General features: G+C 35.4%; 2 protein-coding genes across 2 annotated transcripts in view; both read right to left on the reverse strand.

Annotated features, from left to right (window-relative positions):
* The window catches only part of LOC139985151 (uncharacterized), a 117,576-nt gene that overhangs the window by 28,149 nt on the left and 66,768 nt on the right, over nt 1-22,659 (reverse strand). The window lies entirely within an intron of this gene.
* Nucleotides 1-22,659, reverse strand: part of LOC139985123 (uncharacterized) — an 86,569-nt gene that overhangs the window by 13,392 nt on the left and 50,518 nt on the right. Inside the window, exons 4-6 of the mRNA XM_071999349.1 lie at nt 19,490-19,698; nt 11,470-11,546; nt 5,773-5,831 (exon numbers count right to left, since the gene is read on the reverse strand). Of these exons, the coding sequence (XP_071855450.1) occupies nt 5,773-5,831; nt 11,470-11,546; nt 19,490-19,698 (345 nt within the window). The remainder of the gene's footprint in view (nt 1-5,772; nt 5,832-11,469; nt 11,547-19,489; nt 19,699-22,659) is intronic.

Genomic DNA, 22,659 nt, shown 5'->3' on the forward strand with positions numbered 1-22,659 from the left:
TCCCAGAAAATACACACACAGCTTGCTACCATGGTTAATAGACACTAGTGTACAGTCAGTACAGCTACAGCACAGCACATTGTACAAACGATACAGCGATGGACATCTCAGGTCTAGCTAAAGATTACAACTGGTATCACGTTTCATTACTGTCTGCATTTTGTGGCGACACGAACAAAACGTCACTTGCAAGCAACAGAAAGTTACATTTTTCAGATGGCCGCACACGGTTTGGGGCGAGTCTTCAATGCCTTTAACAACCAATTACAAACAACTAACCTTTATAGAGTGAAAACTCATTTAACTCTACTGTAGATTGTTGCTCCAGATGGTCTCTTAGGCCTTGTTCACATTTAAGAATGCAACCTGGGCGATTATTGATATTAAGTCCGAGAGGAGGATTAACTAGTTAAGAACAAGACGCATTCACATTTCAGAACGAGTAAGTTTCGTCTGTTTGCGAGATTAATATACTGCGCAGGCGTATAAAGGTCATATCAGCTGTTTACATTCCCCCTGTGCTTTAATTGCCATTGTCTTATGTGTTGTACTAGTACATACTACTCCGTAAACCACTGCACGGCCACGTACAATCATCGCACATAAACAGTTAACTGTATTCAAACAACTCCGTACTGGCATTTCCATAACATTTTAACCCAGATTTGAATTTCTTCCAAACCCTTCAGTGGATGAGCAAACGATCTTGCTAGTCAGTGTTTTACTGCTTGATGTCGCATTTGAGGCTAATCTAACATCAAAGGCATTTAATGTTAGGTCTAAAGACCTAGCAAGGTCTACTGTATCTGTATACAGTAGGCTAGTAGGTGCAACTTCATTATAGGCCAGGCCAGACGTAATTGTTTTAGCCTTTTACTAACTTCCATAGCAACCGAAACCCAAAATCATCCGTTTTGAAATAACCATCAAATTACAGAGTTTGGCCTCTTCAAAAATCTGTCAGTACCGCGTACAATGAATTTAAGGCTATTACAGTAGATTTAAGTGAACTGTCATTTAGTTTGTTTATGTCTCACAACCGTTACCGCGTCTTTTCTGCAGTGTTGGTCAAATCGGTTCAAAGAAAATGAAATGGGTTCACGAATAGCATCGTTTGGTATTGTTTCTGTTAAGAAGGGCAACGCTCTGAAAAACACATACATGTACGTACTACCTGCCCAATAGCAACTTGATATCGGAAATCTCGGGTCACCATTAAGTCTCCGACCATTCACATCACATTTATTGAGAATGCAGGATAAATTCTTAAGACTGCATGCCGACTTGAAGTATGAGTAAAGGAGTGTTCACACTAAGGGAATTTTTTTTCCCTTGGGGACTTGAAGTACGGGTGCATTCTTCAATGTGAACAAGGCGAAGCTGCTGTTAAATGATTTTAGCCCATCATTTATGCAGTTTTTGACAAGTGTTAACCTAACTTTTCACTAAAACTTTGATAGACTGTGGTAAGGCCATGTTAATGAAGTGTTTTTCCAGAATAATAGACTGAATGTCCTCTTCAAATTTGTAAAAGGTTACAGGAATGTGACAGTCAGTTTCACTGCCAAAAGTGTAACCAACAAAAATGATACTGTAACTAGCAGTCAGAATGGCTAATGGCAACGCAATGTTAATCATTTCTTTGTGGTATAATATTTCATATGCAATTAGCCAAAACAGTGTGAATTTAACCAAATGAGTTTGAATGGATACAGTATTGTCTCCAAGTTATCATGAGTGGCAGCAAAAGCAGTCACAGTTCTAGTATCATGAATGTCATTAAAATATTATCAACATATCCTTCTAATGTTTTTCATACTTTCCAAGGTAAGTTCTATGTGTTTTAGCATGAATCAAGCCTTCTGGGTTGTGTAAACGTTTAGCGTCACCTCCGAAACAAAAGAGACTGAAGGTATATACAATATGTTGTATGTGAGATAATCATTTGCAATATGAGTGCCACAGTAAGAGACTTCAACCCAATGTTTACAATGCTTTTTAAATGCCCTTATTTGCTTTACCTGACATTTACCTACTTTTTATAACATAAAACTATTGTTGTCTGTGTTCTGTATTCTTTCACTTGTTTCACTAGTTGTACAGGTAGTTGATGTACATTCTCTGCTATTTGGCAGAGATATTTTTTATTTAAATCAGTGTTTGATTAAAGATGTTATGAATATACATTGAGTTTAAGTGTTTAATTCTTTGTTAATTAGCAAAAACAACTTGTAAACATTTGTGTCACCTCCGAAACACATGTAAAATGTTAACGTCACCTCCGAAACGCGTAAGTGGGAAAATTCCAACTTTTGCAAAACTGCATGGATTTTTGGGCAACTTGGATTGGATATTAGCCCTCTGTGAGGAGACATTATTTAGGGTGTTTGACTTGGCCTTATCTTTTTTTTAAATAGTTTAAAGTTAAAATTAAGAAAAACAATCCTTTATTTCCAATAAATTTTCAGTTAACATGGAAATATCTGCAATAATAATAAAAACTTTCTGACAAATCCTTTTCATTTTTAAGTAACATATAATGATAAGCATTTTAAAGTTTACTTGAAACAGAGTACTGTTTTAACACTGTGTAAATATGGTTGCTTAAAAATATATCTTTTTGCTTAAAGTTTCCTAGAGTCATACAGTCACCGAAAAATTACACCCATAAACGTTAAGCTCCGAAAAGTTGAAGTTACAAAAATTTGAACCCTTTAACATGTGATGTTAGTAAAAATTTCAATATATATGGTGTTTGAAATTTTGGCCCTGAGTGTACAAAAGTTACACCACTGATTGTGAAAATGACCATATGTGTTGGTTACCATGGTATCCGTACAACAGAACAACAAAGCGGGTTAGTAGAGCTGCACAAACTACTATATGGTTACTTTCTTTTTTATAATTTATTCCCATTTAACACAAATGCAATAATCGCCATCTCTCCACCACCCCCTCCCCTCAAAAAAAAAAAAAAAAAGACAGAAAGAGTATTAGATCGGAACACTTGCAATGTCATTAATGAAAATAGCTCCTCTTCCCTTCATATATACAAATCACCAAGATCATGGCAAGCATTACCATTCAGAAGGATATACTAGAGTTTATTGGTTTCAAATAAACACAAGACCTGTCATTCTATTATATCTAAGCCTACTGGACCCATTCCCCTATGTCAGTCACGTATACACTAATATGGATACATAAGAAATTAAGGAAGTGATCCTTCAAATCCCCTGAAGAATTTTAACGAACAAAGTTAATTTATCAGCAAGATATAATTCCAAAGGAAGAATTCCATAATGGATATTTGAGTTGTTTTTGCTACAATATGCTGGTAACAAACTTGGCCGTAAAAGGAAAGATAAGGACATTGTAAACAAGACGTACTTTATTTCACAAAAATCACACCAGGTTAGATGAAAGTAGGCATGAATGTTAATGGCTTGGAAACAAAAAAAATAAAAAAATAAAAACATGACAATTAATTTGTGGGACACAATATTGTCTGAATTTAAATAAACGATAAATAACTCATTAGTAAGTAGCAGTCACAACATAACTACATATCTTAATTAGTTGCAGTGCTATTCAGTTATGTTCGCACATTATATGGATTGTTCAAAGATATGACGTATTACGTAACATGAAGCTTTATTTAATGTTATTAAAACGTCTACCCAGTGACTTAATTCTCAATTTTATTTGAGTTGAACACTACGAAAGTATAGAAACCAACTTAACATAAGTTTCTAGATTCAAATTTCACATACATCTGTTCCTATTACTAACTTCCAATTTTCCCCATTCCATTCTGTGCATTTGATCACTTCGCAAAATACCATAGAAATACTTTAATGTAATTTGATAAGCCTATTACTGATTAAGACCAACAATTTAAAGTAATATATCTATTAGTGTTAAAATCATGCATGGAAGACCCACGTCTCACACCAACAAAAACAACTAAAAACATATCCATGGCTATGTATATTTAAAACCAGGGAGCTGGTACAGTAAGATACAGGGTCAGTTAAACGGAATGTTACAATATAAATCAGGACTATGGCTGTAAACGCAACAGTACGTACGTTAAAATAATACGTACGTAATATAATCACGTCCGTACGTGATAACTATAACGTACGTACGTATTAATGATCACTTACGTACGTAATACATACCACATACGTACGTAATAAATGTCACGTTCGTACGTGATATTATTACGTGTGTAAGTAGTATTATTAGGTACGTACGTGATAAGTAATGCGTACGCACGAATTATTATTACACGTGTACGTACGTTATACTTTTTTTTACCATGTCCTCTCTAGAGCTTCGTACTTTCACAACCCCTCAAAATAATAAGACGGTATATGTAAAAAAATGATTGACATATACGTAACAAACATGTCAAAAAGTAAACATTTTATATGTAACTTGACAATATTTGTAATTACTATCTCACTGATAATCTCACTGATATGGAAGTTGTACGAGTGTTTCAATATATATAGAACAACTCAGTGGACGGGCTGAATAAGATTCATGAAAACAATGCTCGCATATCTAGAACCCCCCCCCCCCCCCCACATTCCCTGTTCTAATCTCTCAATTTTCTCTTCTCTCTTACACGGCGATATGAATTCCGCTTTTCTCTGAATGTCCCGAAAGATTACGTTGCATCTTTTAACTGAAACTATGTTAAACTATGTTTACATGCAGTGACGGCTGTCTCGAAATGTTTTATAACACAATAAGAGTGATTTTGTCCATATACTTTAATCTTACTAAACTATTCGAATATTCTCTATTGGTTTATAAGGATACAGTATTGTAGTAAATAGCTGGAGTCCCAGTTTTTCATGATTTGTACAAAGTGTAAAGTATTTCAGACATTTCTGGTTTGAAAATATATTAGATCACATTTAGATGAAGAAATAACGGGGATAATATGAAGAAAAAGTGTTTCCAATTGCAAATATGAAGTTGTTCTATGTAACGTTGGTTTCGTTGTCCAAATATGTAATATTTTAATATCTAATTAATATATTTAAAAAATGACCCTGTTGCCTTTATTCAAAGTTGATTTGACAGTGGTAGAAGAAATTAAAGATAAGTATCCCCAATTATATAAGTCTTTCTTAAAGGATTTATATTTCACCTCTTTGAGAGTGAAATGGACACAACGTAACTAACGTTAAATCTGTGGTATCCTTCAACAATCGAGTAGTCGTAAATAATTTCATTGTGTTACCTTTTCAGTAGATATATAGTAGGAAAATATTCATAAATATTCACTATTTTCTGATAAAGAACGCATTTTTCGTCACTGTTAGCAAAAATATTATAATAATACTGATTTAATGAAAACTTTACATGTGTGTCTCGTTTCTGCAAGCCAGTACTGTGCCTTTGTATATACATGTGAGAGAATATCTTGAATTAATGAAATACATTTATGGTTGGGTAATCAGGGACAATATTTGATAAGGCAACCATATTAAAAGAAATCTCACCAACGTTTGGAAGCAGGAGCAAGAAGATGTCTGTATTTTCTGTTGTTTTAAGTTGAAGATGTCTGTATTTTCTGTTTATCACAATCTAATTTAAATGCTATCATCAACTTAGTGCATTTTAGCGATTATGTTGTCACTATTAAATATTTTATATTTACTGGTAAAGTAATAGAGAGGGCAGCTTAGCTCAAATAAGCTGACCAGAATGCATTATGAGCAATAGCTGTAAGAAAGGCGCACAATCTCTTACCTGCCATAGACCGGTCTGTAGATTCAGGCGACGAGAAAAAGCACCATCATAGTTCCAAACTGATGAATAAAATGAACGAAATTGATGAAAATGCAAGTGCAATTTAAATTTCTCTTTTTTTTTGGGGGGGGGGGTGGGGGGCTGGAATGAAATATTAAACATTATATTCACCGGGTTAATGTTGGCCCTCGATGATACCCTCATATCAGCTGAGAAATCAATCTGGTTGATTCCTAAAGTTTGGTCTTATCAGTTTACTATCATTATCATCTCAGTAATATTATTGATCAGTTATATTCCTTACATCTCAGCAAGATTACCGATCAGTTTACTATCATTATCATCTCGAATATATATCTGATCAGTTTACGACCATTATCCTCTTAGTTACATAACCCATCAGGTTAGAATTGTTGTCATCTCATTAGCATAACTGAATAGTTGTACACTTATCCTGCATAACACATGTGAAACAACTCAAATAGGAGTGAATATTGAACTAAATTAAGACAACAAATCATGATAGTCGAGTATTCGATGCTCATATTAAGAATAGTCATCCAGGAGACGATGAACTGATCAGAGAACACTCAACGTCAGTGACGTCATCACAGATCATGAAAGCCAATAATGTAAATGTTGATAATAAGAAAAAATAGTATTTGGATTTATGGAGCTACAAGCCTAGACAAATCATCGTCATAATCACGTTATCACATTTCCAATGTCCTGAGATAATGTCAGTTGTGTAAACTAAGATTTATATTTCTTTTTTTTTCCAGTCACTTTCTTAGGTATGTTTGTTTTTAACTGTATTAAGACAAACTACATCAATCTCTCTACTAGTACCTTATATGGAGGAGTAAGGTATGTATAATCTAACATCTTATTATTATGACTTGACATGCACAATTGTAACATTGAATAATAACGCTGTCCAAATTTCTGTGAAGTTTGAAGAAACCTAAATTAAAGTCTGTTATCAACAGAATTATAAATTGAGACACACCACACTTACGTGTAAACACATATTAATGAAGATACCATATCAATATAAATTATGTCTTGTGTCGTGGTTTGTCTTTCAGATCATCAATAAGGCCGTGACAAAACCTACAACACGAACTAAACAGAAAAATCAGCAGCAATTGTATAACAATTACAATAAGTGTTGAATTGAAATAGAACAGACCATTGTAACGTCCCTTTGTTTCTGTTTGTTTACTTCTTCTGATTACGGTATTTGAATGCGAGCCTAGGTTATCGCAGCCGATCTTACAAAAGATATCATAAATGCAGTGCGCACTATATTAATAACCGGCCGTTTTACCGGTCCAGAACTCTCAACTGCTATAATTAAAAGCAGGTCCCTAGTTTCACGGTTTTGATTCAGTAACAATTCTGAGGACGATATGACAAATGTTCATTTCCACTTAACTCAAGAAACACGTATCTAGTTTGAAAAACCACAATAACTTCTTTTCATCATAGACTACCATGGACTGCAGCATAGGTGCATCCATGGCAGTTTACTTGATCCAAGCGAAGGATGAATACTTCTCTTGAGCATCATATTTATTTAAGGAGTAAGAACATTGAACATTCAATAAAAAACATAATAATAATTTTTGGAATTTACTTGTTGACCGACTGAGAAGACTAATTGAATTGTATCTACTCTGAATTGCTCTCTTAACTACTACTTGCAAGGTCAATGGATACTCTCAGAAACACAGTAAGTTGCCTTACTCAAACATATTGAATCTTTCTTTATGACATTTTAGCATCTCAGAGAAATTCAAAGAAAATGTTAAGTTCAAACTGCGACAGATACTACGCGTTATAGGGAGTAAAGTATACATCGTTACCTCATCAAGTATATAATACCGATGTGAAACTGTATCGAATCGATAAACAGTATGTTTATTGATAGTGTAACGTCACTTCCCTATCTGGTGGGGCAGTCTTTAATGATGGGGTTGGCGAAAAAGAATTTCGACAAAAAGATAACAATGGAGAAGATGCTAAAGTGCTCGTGGTACAGTGGTATCATTTATTCAGACTTTCGTCTCCTTGTTAGGTTCATTAAAAGTTCTTACACTTATCCTTGATTACGCTTAACGTAACTGTTAACGCAGAACATGGCACTCAACGCAACGCCCAACGAAACGTCCAAAGCGGCACCACACGCAGCGTATAGCGCAACGTGTAACGCGGCGCCCAACGCAGCGCAGAACGTAACGTATAACGCGGCGCTAAACGCAACGCTCAACGAATCGTCCAAAGCGGCACCACACGCGGCGTATAACGCAACGTACAAAGCGGCGCCCAACGCAGCGCAGAACGTAACGTATAACGCGGCGCTTAACGCAACTCCAAACGTAACGTCCAAAGCGGCGCCACACGCAGCGTATAACGCAACGTACAACGCAGCGCAGAACGAAACGTATAACGCGGCGCTAAACGCAACACCAAACGCAACGTCCAACGCGGCGCCACACGCAGCGTATAACGCAACGTATAACGCGGCGATAAACGGAACGCCAATCGCAGCGTCTAAATATGAAAACAGAGTCAAAGCTACAGATTTAACTTAACGGTGTCTGCAATGCCGTTAACCGATGTAAATATACTAAGAACCAATCGATGGCCTAAATGGCAGTAATGTATCTTTCCGATAGCTGACCTATAGGCTATTCACTAATGTTCCTACTTACGGACTAACTGAAATATATCAATCACAGCAGAATACTGATCTCCACTAAAGTAAACACATTGTCACGCAGTTCTGAGCGCTACTAAATAACGTAAAATGATAACAGTCGGTCAATAAAGTTACTCCTAAATAACTGGGCGTAATCTCCCTCAGTGCAATAGCGCAGTTTGCTAACAATTTATACAACTCACAAATGTATTCAATAATATTCTGAGCGCTTACAATATCTATGAACAGTTATACACGGTGCCGTGGTATTAGAAACCTACCAACTTAGATAATAGTAAATTATATGATAACGTACCGTACGTAGACGTCTTGAGAGATTTTGTCAAAGAGTCCCACGCTGCACGTACCACCAGTTCCTTTTTTACTAGCCTGAATAATGGCTTAAGTTTACGCGCACGAGAATGTTCTACTTCAAAGTACACCGCCTCAGAGTTGCGGTCACCAGTCTTCCGGGGACCGAAAGGTCACAATTGCTTACGTCATAGTAGACAACTTAGGAGGATAACGGGGATTTCCCGGCAAAGAATTATAACATTACTTAAACAGCTAATACGGCTTAAGGAATAGCTTTCAAAGTTTCAATACTACGCAAGTTCGGTTACAATAGCTAGAAAATGTAACTAATACTTATCAGATGCAAAATAAAGCCTTTTTTATGCATTTCGCTTTGCAGATTTACAGACTAAAAAATGTAAATTAGATATTGTTTTTTTTAAGCGAAATCCCCAGAAGCTGCAGAATTTTGAAAAATAGTTGTTAGGAAGAAGCTTAACCTCAACATTATACAGAACGTTTCTCAGAGCCCGGAAGCGGGTCGAGGGCCGAGGGGCTAACGCCCAGTGAAAAAGCAGCATTTCTTGTTCTCTTATAGCGAGTCCAACCACAAGAACTACGTGTAATATAGAGGAATTTAAAATTCTCTGGAAAATATATGAAGCACTGGTTGGTTCCACGAGGAGAAGTGTCTCGGAGAACACTTGTTATAAACAAATGATATTTCTCTAGAATGTATTCCAAGCAGGCTGGTGGGGATCCGTTGGACTTAAGCTGCAGCGTTTTGCAGATATATTGAAGTAATTGTGAAACACTGAAATCTATTTATGAGAGGTGCTCAATTTTCAGCGGATTGAAGTGCAAGGCCCTGTTGAAGTGGTGGGGCCAAGCATCAGGAATCTGCTGCATTTTATTTACGTGTGAAAGTAAGTTGGCCTGACGTTTCGATCCTAGCAGGATCTTCTTCAGAGGCTAAGAACATGTTATTTACCTAATATTATCCACATTTGGGGAAATATAGACGTAAGGGAGTAACAAGCAAACCGATTCTGTTTTCCTTTCTTCGTTTTTGTATTATAACTCATACTTTTTAAGAGTACGACCATGATAAATTTATCTGCAATTCGTCAACCGACTTGGCATCAATTTGAGACCGAGCTGTGTGACACCCATACCACTGTTTGTATACCTATGGGGTCGCGTTCTCGAATGATAATAGTGATATTCTATTTTCCTGTCTCCAAGAACAGCGTTAGTGTAAGCAAAGAACTCTTTCAGTATCATATTAGTCTCACTAGATGTTCACTCTTAACTTTACGATTTACAAATATGTCCATATGATAAGGAAAATATATAATTAAATGTCTACTGAGAATTTAACTCAATCAATTTCTGCTTGGATGCCATGACAACAATGTGAAACAAAATAAATAAGTGCCCGTTGTGGAAAAGTTCATGAGTGTCACACCATTGTATACCTCCGTGCTTTATTTCCTCTGTAGACGTGTACAAATAACTAAAATATGGTTTTAAATTCACATATAGTTCCAAATGCTTTCCCTCATACCATTACCCACTTTTTATTTATACTATTATTTGTGTAAGGCAAATCATGCACGGATGTCAGTTTTTGCCAATACATATAGATTTTACTCTTGTCAAGCGCCCATCGCGGGGGTGATGGAACGTCTCCCCCCCCCCCAAAAAAAAACCACTACTATGCATTTCAAACTATCTCAGAGTAGTTATAGCACTATGTTGCGTTTCGACTTAGATATTGGACATAATATAAGTCAAACTTTACCTCAGAAGTATCATTTGAAGTCTAAACTTCCCCTTTTTCTGGGGAAGCACCACAGACCCATCCACCCCCCTCCCCTCCTCCCCATATATGATGTCGGCTTCGACGACCCTCTGTTCCTGTACAAAACTGCAGAACGAGTGTCTTATTTTTGCCTTTATAAAGTCTTTATAGTAATTTTACCTATCAGAATATTTTGAGTACGGTACATATAGTACCAACAGTTCCGTTACATGTTTGGTCTCTGTTTTGTTTTCGTTAATGTTTTAATACACTTTGCAGCAATTTCAGAGAAGAAAAAAACTTCGTTTGCAGAACTTACACAAGAATTAAGTTACACTTTGCGACTTTATTCTGCAATTCAGATTGAAAGAATGATTTTAAGAGGAGGTGTGGATTTGTTCAAATTTGTGTGTTTGTCTGGGAGGTGGGAGGGGGTTGAGAGACTCCGAGGGACACACCATTACTTTAAAACCTTACAATAATTGTCGCAGAGTAATAAGTTGTGGAAAGTGTATGATACCACTACTTCTCGGAAGAGATTTAAGCACCAGTTGATTTGATTGCTACTCTCAAAAACATCTAATAGGGCAGTGATCTCGAAAGAGCGAAATGTAAGGAATATGACTTATCTCTTATAAATCAACCAAGCTTAGCAATATTAAGTGTTGTTACATTTATATTATCCAATTTGTTGTTAACTATCACAAGACTCTGTTTTGGGTGTGTCCTTCATTTAAAATTGCAATCATGTGCTGCTGATCCATAACTCTCTTGTATGTGAATCAACAACACTCTACATGTCAAAAGAAATTCACAAAGTCGGCTGGTTGGTAAAGCTTTGAAATATATGTAAGAAATTTGTAACGTGTCGATTATGACGTCATTGTGACAATACCTTTCACATTTCTTGACTTCAATGATGATGGAATGGATTCAACCGGAATAGTGTCTGGCAGATTGTAGTAATCAAACCTATGGAGAGAAGTAGAGTAATCATCGTGTAAGATGTAGAAGACGTAGAGGAATGTCCTCCTAGTCAGGTTTATTGTTTACCAAATCAATGAAGATAAAAAAGTAAACAACACATAACAATGAAATAAATCACATCTGATTGATCATTCTGATGAAAAATAATTCAGAATGGATCATAGAATTGAAGTAGGGAGAATGACGTCATGCGACATATACTGAAGCCACCCATTCTACTGGTGGCGCTTTGCTTGTACGGCAAGAAAGTACAGGCGCGTAATACAAACACTACGTCTTGGACATAACTAAAGTGATAAAGTTTACATAAATCACTCGAAATGTTAGAGTTCATTGGTAAAATATAAATCTAGAAATAATGAAACTCATAGCTAAATTATTGTTTCTTAATCTCAAAATAGGTTTAAGATACTACAAGTTACATTTTTCGATGTAATGGCGGGATGGCAAACCTGCAAACACTTGTACTGAAACGGAGGAAGAATATAATAGAGAGGGGTACGACGGTCGAGGACATAGCAACATTCTTCACTTGGCGAAACAACTGATCCTCCCTGGTGATTTCAGCAAAAAAGTAAACACAAAATGTTGCAAGTACATGAACAAGGCAGATATACCAAGATTCCTTATTATTTAAGTATTTATTCATTATCACCCTTCAGTATTGTCATCACATTGCACGCATTGGTTTTTGTCATTGATCTACATCAATTTGTACAAACTTGTAACATTTTTGTGGAGTTGATTTATTTCCTTAACCATTACACAATCGAATCTTCCTATTCAACGATGTTCTTAATAAAGAACTGCATCAGACTTCCTTCATACAAAGGAGTTGCTACAACTTCCTGTTCATAATTTATTAAGAACCACACCAACGCGATCTTCGTTTATTCGCAAAAGAAATGTTTCATGGAAGCACAAATACTGAGGGGCAGTGGAGCATGTGACTTTGATTTTGCGCAAGAAACCACTAAACTCTGAAATTATGTTAAACCTCTCAAAATGAATACTCTGTGCATTCCCCTTCACAAATTAAAATATTTGAATGTTTTCAACAAAAAGTTTCTTTATACCGGTACTTTTGAACTGCATGTTTTATCATTAGTATTATTTCTCTTATAGCAATGTTTTAGACATGAATGTACTTGTTACAAAAACACAACAACAAGAGAGCACTTTTAATTACAAAATTGGCAACTGATAATTTCCATTAAAAAACGGAGGCCACTTTCCAGGGTTATCAGGAAAGTGGCAAATAATGTGCCCAATCAACCCCCACCCCTTCTCCACCCACCCTCTTTCAACGCTCCGTCGCCCCTGACACGGTAAATGGACGGTATCATCGCAAACATTTGCAGTGAAGTCTACACTAAGTGTCTTTATACTGGTGACTTAACCTACAAATAAATATACCAAAAATATATGAATTGTGGTTTGACATGTGGGGATTTTACAACACTCGTTTTACCTCTTTTCAGCAATCCGATTTTTTTGGTCATATCATTTAAAATGTTATTATTTTCTGGCAAAAACCGTTAAAGATCGACCACACACAGATCTGACATGGGGCCGTTATGAATTAACCGGGCTGGTGGTAGGGGTAGAGGGGTGGGGTGTGAAACGTTGAACCTTTGTAGTAGCATATTATTATTCATAATGATTGTTATGATTTTTATGAGTTTGGTAAAAAACATATATGTTGCTAAAGGTGAAATTCGTTATAATATCACCATCCACCCAATATTTTAGGTGGGGGGATATAGTATCCAATATCCCCCCCAATATTTGGTGGCATAGTTGTTTTTTTTCTGCTTTAAATAGAAATAATGCGTGAGATTATTTATCCACATCATACTAGGCGGCGGCTAAAACTTCATCCAACATATGCTGCATGAGGTAAATGACACTTCGTGGTCGTTTCTGTGACCTGTGACCTGTGACAGTATAGCAAGTTGTCACTCATGATTATTATCATAATGCCTGTATATCTCTTGTGTATGGGTGCAAGTACGTACAATCATATATATATAATTCACATCGATATGGGTTCACTGGTTTCCATTTAGCCTACAAGATTTCTAACCGCAGGCGCGTAGGCAAGGGGTGGGGTGCGAAGGGGCGACCTTGAGCATACTTTTTGTATTTTTTATGAAGTCGCTAGTAATTTCAAAATTGAAAATGCTTAGATGCAACTTACAAGGCCTGGGAAGTGCCATTTCCAGCGTTCTGGGAGGCATTTTCGGCCAAAATTTTCTTTTACGCTTCGCGCCAACTTATGGTGGCGCTACCCTTAGATAGTTTGCTTACAAGCTTCGCCCCTCCTTTGGCAAATTTCTCGCTACACGCTTGTCTAACCGTGTCACAATTTGTAACTAAATATCACCAAAAAAACGTCACAGACTTGTCCCCCCCCCCCCATATTTGAAACAAATCGCCGCCCCTACCCTTACAATATGGCGACTCATCAAGCTAAGCTGTTTTTCACTCTGTCTCATCTTAATACTAAAACTAGTATGTATTCTGCTAATATGTTGTTCACTTCAAAAATCTAAGAGAAGGATATGTGCATATACAAACGTATTGTCTGTAAGATTCCCTACAGCAAGTTGAGCTTGGCGAGCATGAAATGAAATTATCCGGATTAACCGTTAACAGATATAGTGCATAATATCCAATTAATATTTTCAAGTCTAGCTCAGTATCATCCTACCTTATACCTGTATTGCACAGCTCTATGTAAAACACTACTCTGGCCAATGTAAAGAAAATACATAGGTTACGTACCTCGTATCTAATTAGCATAATAAACGTATATTTACAGAACTGTTGCAAGTTTGTTTTAATGTAAAAGCTTTTTCTTTTTCAATAGTTTGTTTTCTGTATCTATTCATTGAGTGGCTGAAAGATGCGCTTTAAAATATTTCGTTTATATTTTATGTAAAGTAATGCCCATAGCGGACACATCAACTCAATGTACACATGTAGACCATATACTAGAAATAGTGATGAACTTTAAATAATTTATATTTTATCGAACAAATCGTTCTTGTGTCAACCTGTCCGCTGCTACAGCATTGACAATTATGAATTTAAGGTTATTTTAGTCATAAAAGGGGTTTCCTTGTTTAGACCCCTCCCTACGGACGCAAGCCATATTTGGACCCCCTCCCCTTCCAAAGAATGTAAGAAAGGGTTAACACTTTATGGTGCTGGGAAAGTCATATCAATGCAAGCCTTAAAAAAAAGTTTTCTGACTATTAAAGCAGCGTATTTTGCCTCCTTTTCTATGATTTTTCTCAACCTCACTGACTCCACGATGCCATAAGGGCATATATAACTAGCCTTTCTATTTAAATCTTACTTCAAATGGTGGCATAATAAAAGTCGAAAACTTTACAACTTTGTTTTATTCCAAGATATTTTCCGTTGGGATCCCAATAAACCTCACCCATAATATGAATATTTAAATACTACGAACGTCATAGACCAATACGTAATACAAAACCATGCTTGATTTGTGTACAGTCTATATGGCAGTTGTACCAGGGAGTTCCATAACAACTCCCTGGTTGTACCAACGCAAAGTTTTGAATCTATTTTTAGCAACGGCTCATAACTAAACATGTATCTCTGATTGGTTGAATTTAAACTAGTGGGTTCGGGGGAACTGTATGCGATTAATTTTAACTGTGGAATTTGTTGGTGGACACTCTTCTCATTATCTGCAAATATCCTTAATTACTCGCCAATTAACGTTGTTGGCAGGAGAAACTTGGCTAATATCTTAGTTTGCTGTTTTGTGATTGATATATGTAAAAAAAAACTCGATGGACATGTCAAAAAAAAGTGGAAAATGGCGACCAAACGCAAAATGCTGCTTTAAGACGAGGCTTTTCCCCTCACACCAATGAGGTTGGTCACGTGACTGGTTGAAATATCAATAAAGTCAACTCTAAATAATGTCAAATGTTTTATACAGTGACGGCGTAGGTATCAAACTTGGTAGAAACAACCAAAATCGGTTAGAAGTATATTACATAAGCGTTTGGAATTCGTTTCAATCTTTGTATCAATATCGAGAGAGAACACTGGACATTTCACGAAGAGTACTATTTTAGTATATTTTGTGTGAAGAATAGAAAGGTACAGTATGGCCTTTCATCAAGTGCAGCTGTCATGGTTTTATTTCAATTGGACTTATGGGATCATTATTCTCGGCTTCTTCACACCTTATTTTTAAATTTATCTCATAAAAATTACATTGTTTTATATTAGTTAATGCGCAACATCTAGATATAAACTGAGGGCGATAACGATAATAGCTAATTGCATTTTGTTGATTCCGGGAACTACATTTAATATCGCATATTTGATTAGATTATATTAAGCTTTCATTTTAAATGTTTTTACTAAGCTCGCACAATGTGTTATACTCAAATTAAATATTCAATACGGTTTTTATTAACCATCCTATGATTATTGTCTAGCTCATTGTTTGACACGCATAGTATTTCTTCTCAATACGAACTTAATCACCCTGATATTTTTGTTCTTGCTAAACAGTCAAACAAATTTAATCAGTGGCGTAGGAAGGTACTTTTGAGTGGGGGGGGGGGGGGGCTGAAGACTGATGGCCGGCCTGGGGAGGGGTGTAGGGGGGGAGTTCCCCCTCCCCTTTGGATTTTCTTTTGCATTTCCAGGTGGCCTCAGATGCAAGTTGGTGCAATATAGCACATTTCAACCCACCCACTCCATTTTGTATATAATTTTGCATCTTCACCTGGCCTAAGATGCAATTTGTTGCTCCAAATGAGATTTTTTTTCTCATTTGGAAATGAAAAAGGGGTTTTCTGACTTTCGAAGCGGGGGGGGGGGGCGGAATGATACTTCCTCCCTCCATATTTTTCACTGGGGGGGGCTGGCGCCCCCAGCCCCCCGGTTCCTACGCCCTTGAATTAAATAAATATCAAATGTGAAACACATGATGCTAACGATCCAGCAGTGTCCGTTTATGCAAGGCGTTTAATACCGTAATTTACAAGTCTGCACCTAAACAATGGGAATCATAAAAAACATATTTTTATTAAATATACATTCACTCCCTACTACTTAAAATTAAATTCAGAACTATACAATAGTGTGTTATCTCGTCAGACTCCTACCAACGAGAAGTGCAACTTAAGTTCAAGAAGATAAACTGAACGTAACAAGAATCAATCCTTCTTTAATTTGTATTCATAACTGTTGTCTATAAACCCTGTCTATTCAAATTTCCTCCGATTGGTTTGCATGGGAACATGTGGGGATGCATTAAACAACCAATGAGAGCAATTTTACTCATATGTAATGGTAAAACTTACATAGAATTGCCAACAATTAAGAACGCAACGTATGCAACAACAATGCGTATGACCTAATAAAAATATGTTATTTGGAGGATTTCCCCCCAATGGATGATTCGTAGTCACTGCTGTACATCTACTGACCTACTTAATGTCTGTTTCCATGGTTACTTTGACACGTTCACTGAATATACTTGAGGGGTACAATGGGCACGTGGCTCGCGTTTACCAATTTCTATTCATTAACTTTAACTGGCTCGTGTCATCTATTATTATGCTAATGAGATATTTACTGGAGTTCCAGGTGTGGCATTCTTACTATTGACTTGCTTTAGAACATAAATTGTTGAATAAATCGTCTGTATAATGTAAGCGCTGCATATATTTGTACAGAAAACTATTGTAGAAGTAGAATAGGCCTACTGTGTGTACTAAAGCGGTGATGATGTTATCGTGTAGAAACACGGAATGGATTTGAAGGGCTCTCTGAAAACATACAAATGAATCTCTCTGAAGGGGAGGGCGAAGGGACGGGTAGTGGCGGGAACAGGTATAGGGTGTGTGAAGGGTGGAGGAGGTTAGACTAAACTAACTGAAGTGCATACTGAACACGGGGATTAGGATAAAGCATTGACAGTCTAGAAAGTGAATAATCATAGATCTGTATTACATTTTTTTTTTATCATCCGACCAAGCTATATATACTGCCAACGTATAATACTTTTCATTGATACATTTTCCGTGGTTACAAGTTACTCCTGGAATGGCATTGAGAATATGACATGTTGAATAATTTTCATTTATATGGTATTACTGTATATTTTTTCTCTGTTTCTTTGGAGTGTCGGGTGAGGCGGGATTGGGCGACTTAAATATTTCTTTCATTATTGTTAGTAACACGTCATACACTGTGGATCATATCAACTAATAACATTAACGTGAATGTGTAAGGATGGAAATGGGAAACTTTTCATGAGGTTGGTCTGAGGAACTGTTGAAGGAGAGAGGATTAGCGATATATTAAACTGAATATATTCGTTGTGTAATCAATTTGACTCATGAATCTTGTCTGAGAAAAAGAAATAAATTAATGTATTAGTGAGGTTTACGTCTCTGTCTATAAAACTACAATATATTCTTTGTAGGCCTATGTGAAGGAAACAATGCACATGAAGAAACAAAGAAAACACATGTACTTGATAATGGAGCTGGAGAATTTTACAACAAACTACTCGGTGACAGGAACAAAGAGGGTGATGATAGGGTTAGGGTGGGAGGAGGGTAAAATACATTTAAAAGGGAAACTGCGAAGAACAAAGAGTGTTATCACGGTTATAGCTGAAGGGGGTAGGTAGGGTAACAATGGATTAGTAAATAGGAGGTATCGGGAATATATTGAGTGAAACCGGTGTTCGAATGGATTTTAAGTGAGGGGTTGAGGTTAGGGATTCAATTATACTAATATGTAAAGGGCAAAGCAGGGACGTCATGATCGAATCAAGTATCTCGTAATATGTATACGAGGAATATTAAAATATTCAACAGTTTTTGTTCAAAGTTATGAATTATAAAAAAAGCTGAAGCTCACGATGACTTTTTAAATTATTGTTAATATTATGAAAAACATAATGAGAATAGATATAAATTTAGCTTATTTCTTGTCAAATTGTATTTCAAACTATAAAGAAGAAATTGATGTAGTTTTAAATGTATTAAATCTTAACTTCTGCAATTTATGAGATACATATTTGCCTTTAGGGGTTTTATGGAAGTAAAAAATACAATTTAACTTTATATTAACTCCATTGTAATTATTTCTTTCCCTTTTTGATAAATTTTATTTATTAACTTATTTTGAATAACTATTTTTTTAAACTGCTACAACTAAAACTGTTTTATTGGTTGCTTGTTTGGTATAAATTTCAGTTTTAGCAGAGAGTATAGTATTATAATATGATCACATGGGTTTTTAAGTATAGATTAATAGGTTTTTGCTATTTAATTGCCATCATTTTACTTCTTTTATATTAATAACGATTTTCAATCTCTTTTGTTTGAAGAAATAAAAATAGATTGAATATAACTGTAAAACAAATATTTTGGAGGTTTCAGCTTGAGAAGTCACATTTATTAGTTATAAACTCAAAACCCCTATTTTTAAACTGATTCGAATTATTAAATTCAAACGACCTTGTCCTATATATCTCTTATTTTATCCTAATAAACATTCCTGTCATTCTAAAACCTATTTCTAAGTTAAATTTTAACAATAAATTAAACAATTTTGTTTTTAAACAACCCCCTCCCAACCTCCACCCTCTCTTACCAACACACTCTTAAAATATTCCCTATTAATCCATTATATTTTGTTCTATTTATTATAACATCCTACATAATTCCTTTCGCGATGACCTAATTAGTCAAATAAATTCAACTAAACTAATTAAATCCAATCCTTGACATTAACATTACAGCAGACTTTACATTTTCTTTTGTTCGTTTAATATTGATATCTTTTATTAATTAAATTAATTCCCGGTTTAACTGTTATGATGATTCTAACATCTACACCGGAATACTTACACCAGCTCCTTCAAGCTTGTACACTGTGAGGAGTAAGACAAGATGGCCGCCAACTCTTCATTAGTTAGTCTCCTGTAGTGGTCATAGATGCACAGCTTCTGGAGAGAACTCAGGATAGAGAGAGAGAGACCAGACTTAAGGATAAGGTTCAGACCAGACTCATCAACTCTAGGAGAGCAGTGGTTTAGATACACACAGTAGATAGGAATCTAGAATGAAAGAATAGAGTTACCGATAATAGAGTAGATAGATATAAATAGATTGTATTTGGTAAGGATTAGAGTAATAATTATAATATGATAAATAAGAAAAATAACGAAATACAATTAAGGGAAAGTGAAGCTATAAACTAGGACATTTAGATTGTGTTTATTTTTAAAAAGGAATTTATAATGGAACGGAAATAAAGGATTGATTTTAAGGGGAGACAAATATTAACAGAAATAATTATATTAGGTTAGAGAAAAATAAACTGGCAATGTAGGATTAAAGGGTTAGTTTGATTGTTTTACATTTAAATGATTAATTAAAGGTTTTATATAGCAAGTAACGTTTATCAAATAAGAATGTCAGGCTACTTATTTTAATGTATTAGTTAATAGGAAACAAATCTCAGAGACGGGTTGAGTATTTTATAAAAAATGGGTAATCCAGAATTGATATTATTCTATCTCTTCAATAAAAATATTGATCAAATTTATTTGTGTTTTAACTTAGAACTTTCAGGTGGAACATGTAATTTAAATGTAAATATTAATCACTAATGTAATAGGAATCATTTAAGGAAGCTTCTTCTTCTTCAATTAATACAAGGTTTTTTATAAAGTTTAAGGAGATTTGTGAGTATATTATATATATTTAAATAAAAAGGTTGTTTATTATAATTAAATGCAATTTAGAGAAGCAGATTTTTATTATACTTATTATTAAAGTTTTGATCCATATCCTACTATTCTGCGTGAATTTTATCAAATTCATTGCTAAGTTACGGTTTGAGTGTAATAAATTTCTAGTGGATTTTTTCCTTTGTGTTTGTAGATATTCCGGGTAATGCTTATAATTTTAACTTTGTAAACTTTATCATATCTTCCAATTAAATAGTACAATCCGCATTTGACATTTTCTTCACAAATAATATTTTTTATCATGAAACACTTCATAACCTTGAGGGTTTAATTATACTAATTAATTATTACTTTTAAGTTTAATCGGATTGATTGAATCTTAATGTAATATATTCTGTTACTATAGAGTTCAGAAGGTGTAAACAGTTAGCGGAAAAATATCGATTTGTTTAACAAGAGAGATAAATAAGTTTATTACAAGTTTAATGAGAGGATGGCGTCTTTTAATACTAACGTTAGAGCTACGGCTCTGGCGAACGTTGCAGCAGCGTAAAAGAAGTGGCGCAATTTTAATTAAGAAAAAACTGTTTAAATATCATGTGGCCATAGGTCTGTTGGCTAATTGGAAAAGAACACCACGATCTAGTCGCTGCTGGAAAGACATGGACAAAAGATTTCCTTTGAATAACTATTTATTGCATTTTATTATTACTAAAATTAAAATGGAACACTTTTTATATAGAGGCTCAAAGCTCTAGGCCCTATACAGTATTTAAAAAAACCTATATTTCATAAAGTGTCAGGTATTTCAACTGATAATCAATTATTCAATAACATTATTTCAGTCAGCCTGCTCGGTAAAAAGCTGCAGATTTTTTACACAATTGGCTCAAATATCCGACCTGGTAGATTTAGTAAGTTAGGTGATTATAATAATAATTGTGGAATATTATAGATTGACTTGTATTAATGCCTACAAGGCTATGTTATGTACGTTTTAAAATCGAGTCGAACGATTTTCTGTGATTTAAGATTTTTTAAGGGATAACATAGTTTCTACAGTTTGTTTATGGATACTTTTTCTTAGCTAGAATGAAGTAATTGTTTTCGAAGTAAATGATAGGCATCAGCTCACCGAGAATGTTAATCGCTGGTTTTATTCTTCGCTTAATTTAAGATTCCTAAAAAAACTCAGTGTCTCGATTGTATTTTATTCAATTCCTTTATAGTTAAGATATGCTTTCACTTGGACTATTCTGATAATCAGTCAACAAAGATATATTATTATTTATGAGTCAGATTGCTAAGCATGTCCTCACGCTAAAAGTAGTAATTCTACCTTTTCGCGGGTGATGTTTGAGATGTCTAACATAGCCTAAATTTATTACTAGTCTATAGCCTATAGCCTACCTAAGTTTGGCCTGGCCTTCTTACACATCCTAGCCTGTGCCTCTATACCATACCGTCAAATTATCTCACTGATCCATAATTACTGTTTTAGCTATTAGCAACGGTTCCTCTCCATTAAATAATTCATATTAATAAACACTCAACAAGTCAATGGTAACACACAACTCCCACGAATATACTACGTACTCTGCAACTCCACTAATATATAACTTAAGTCCATTCATTGTCAGTGATAGATACTATAGAAGTGAACAGGTATTCAATAGCATGAGTCACCGATATTCATTTACAGGTGCTTCGTAACTTTCGCGAGTGATGTTTGAGATTTATAACAGACATTTTGGCGCCAATAGAAGTAAATGTACGTAACGTGTTACATGCCCGGTGGAAACAGGCAGTTTAAAAACTGACGTAAATTGGATATATAGTAAGCAAGGGGTCGATGAAGTAAATAATACAACACAACCTTTATCAAGTAGAATAGTAGATGAAGCTACCATTGACATTTCCTCTAAGCGGTAGGGTGTTAGTCCGCCCCCCACACCAACGGTTACAATGTGGGCCAAAAGCATTTTATGTACACATTCGGGGGGGGGGGATCCCAACTGACCTACGTAGGGCCTACATTATCATGGAAAGGCCAGAGTGGAAAGAAGAATTTAAAAATTTCAAATCTCAGTAGCCCCGTCCTCTGAATTCTTTTTGAAAATTGATGTTAACTGGTGCCCCTCGAGGCATGATTAGACTCAATTAGGTGTAAATTTGGCTCCATAAACCATGCAGTTTTGCCTATGAACAATTTTTTTTGTAAAGTCGTAAGGGGAGGGGGCGGGGAGGGGTGTATACCCGTAGCAATGGCATTCTTATCAGCTGAATGTAACATTGCCCCCCCCCCCCTCTTCTATCCAAGTGTAT

The sequence above is a fragment of the Apostichopus japonicus genome, chromosome 17 (genome assembly GCF_037975245.1).
Source record: "Apostichopus japonicus isolate 1M-3 chromosome 17, ASM3797524v1, whole genome shotgun sequence".
NCBI classification, from domain to species: Eukaryota; Metazoa; Echinodermata; class Holothuroidea; order Aspidochirotida; family Stichopodidae; genus Apostichopus; species Apostichopus japonicus.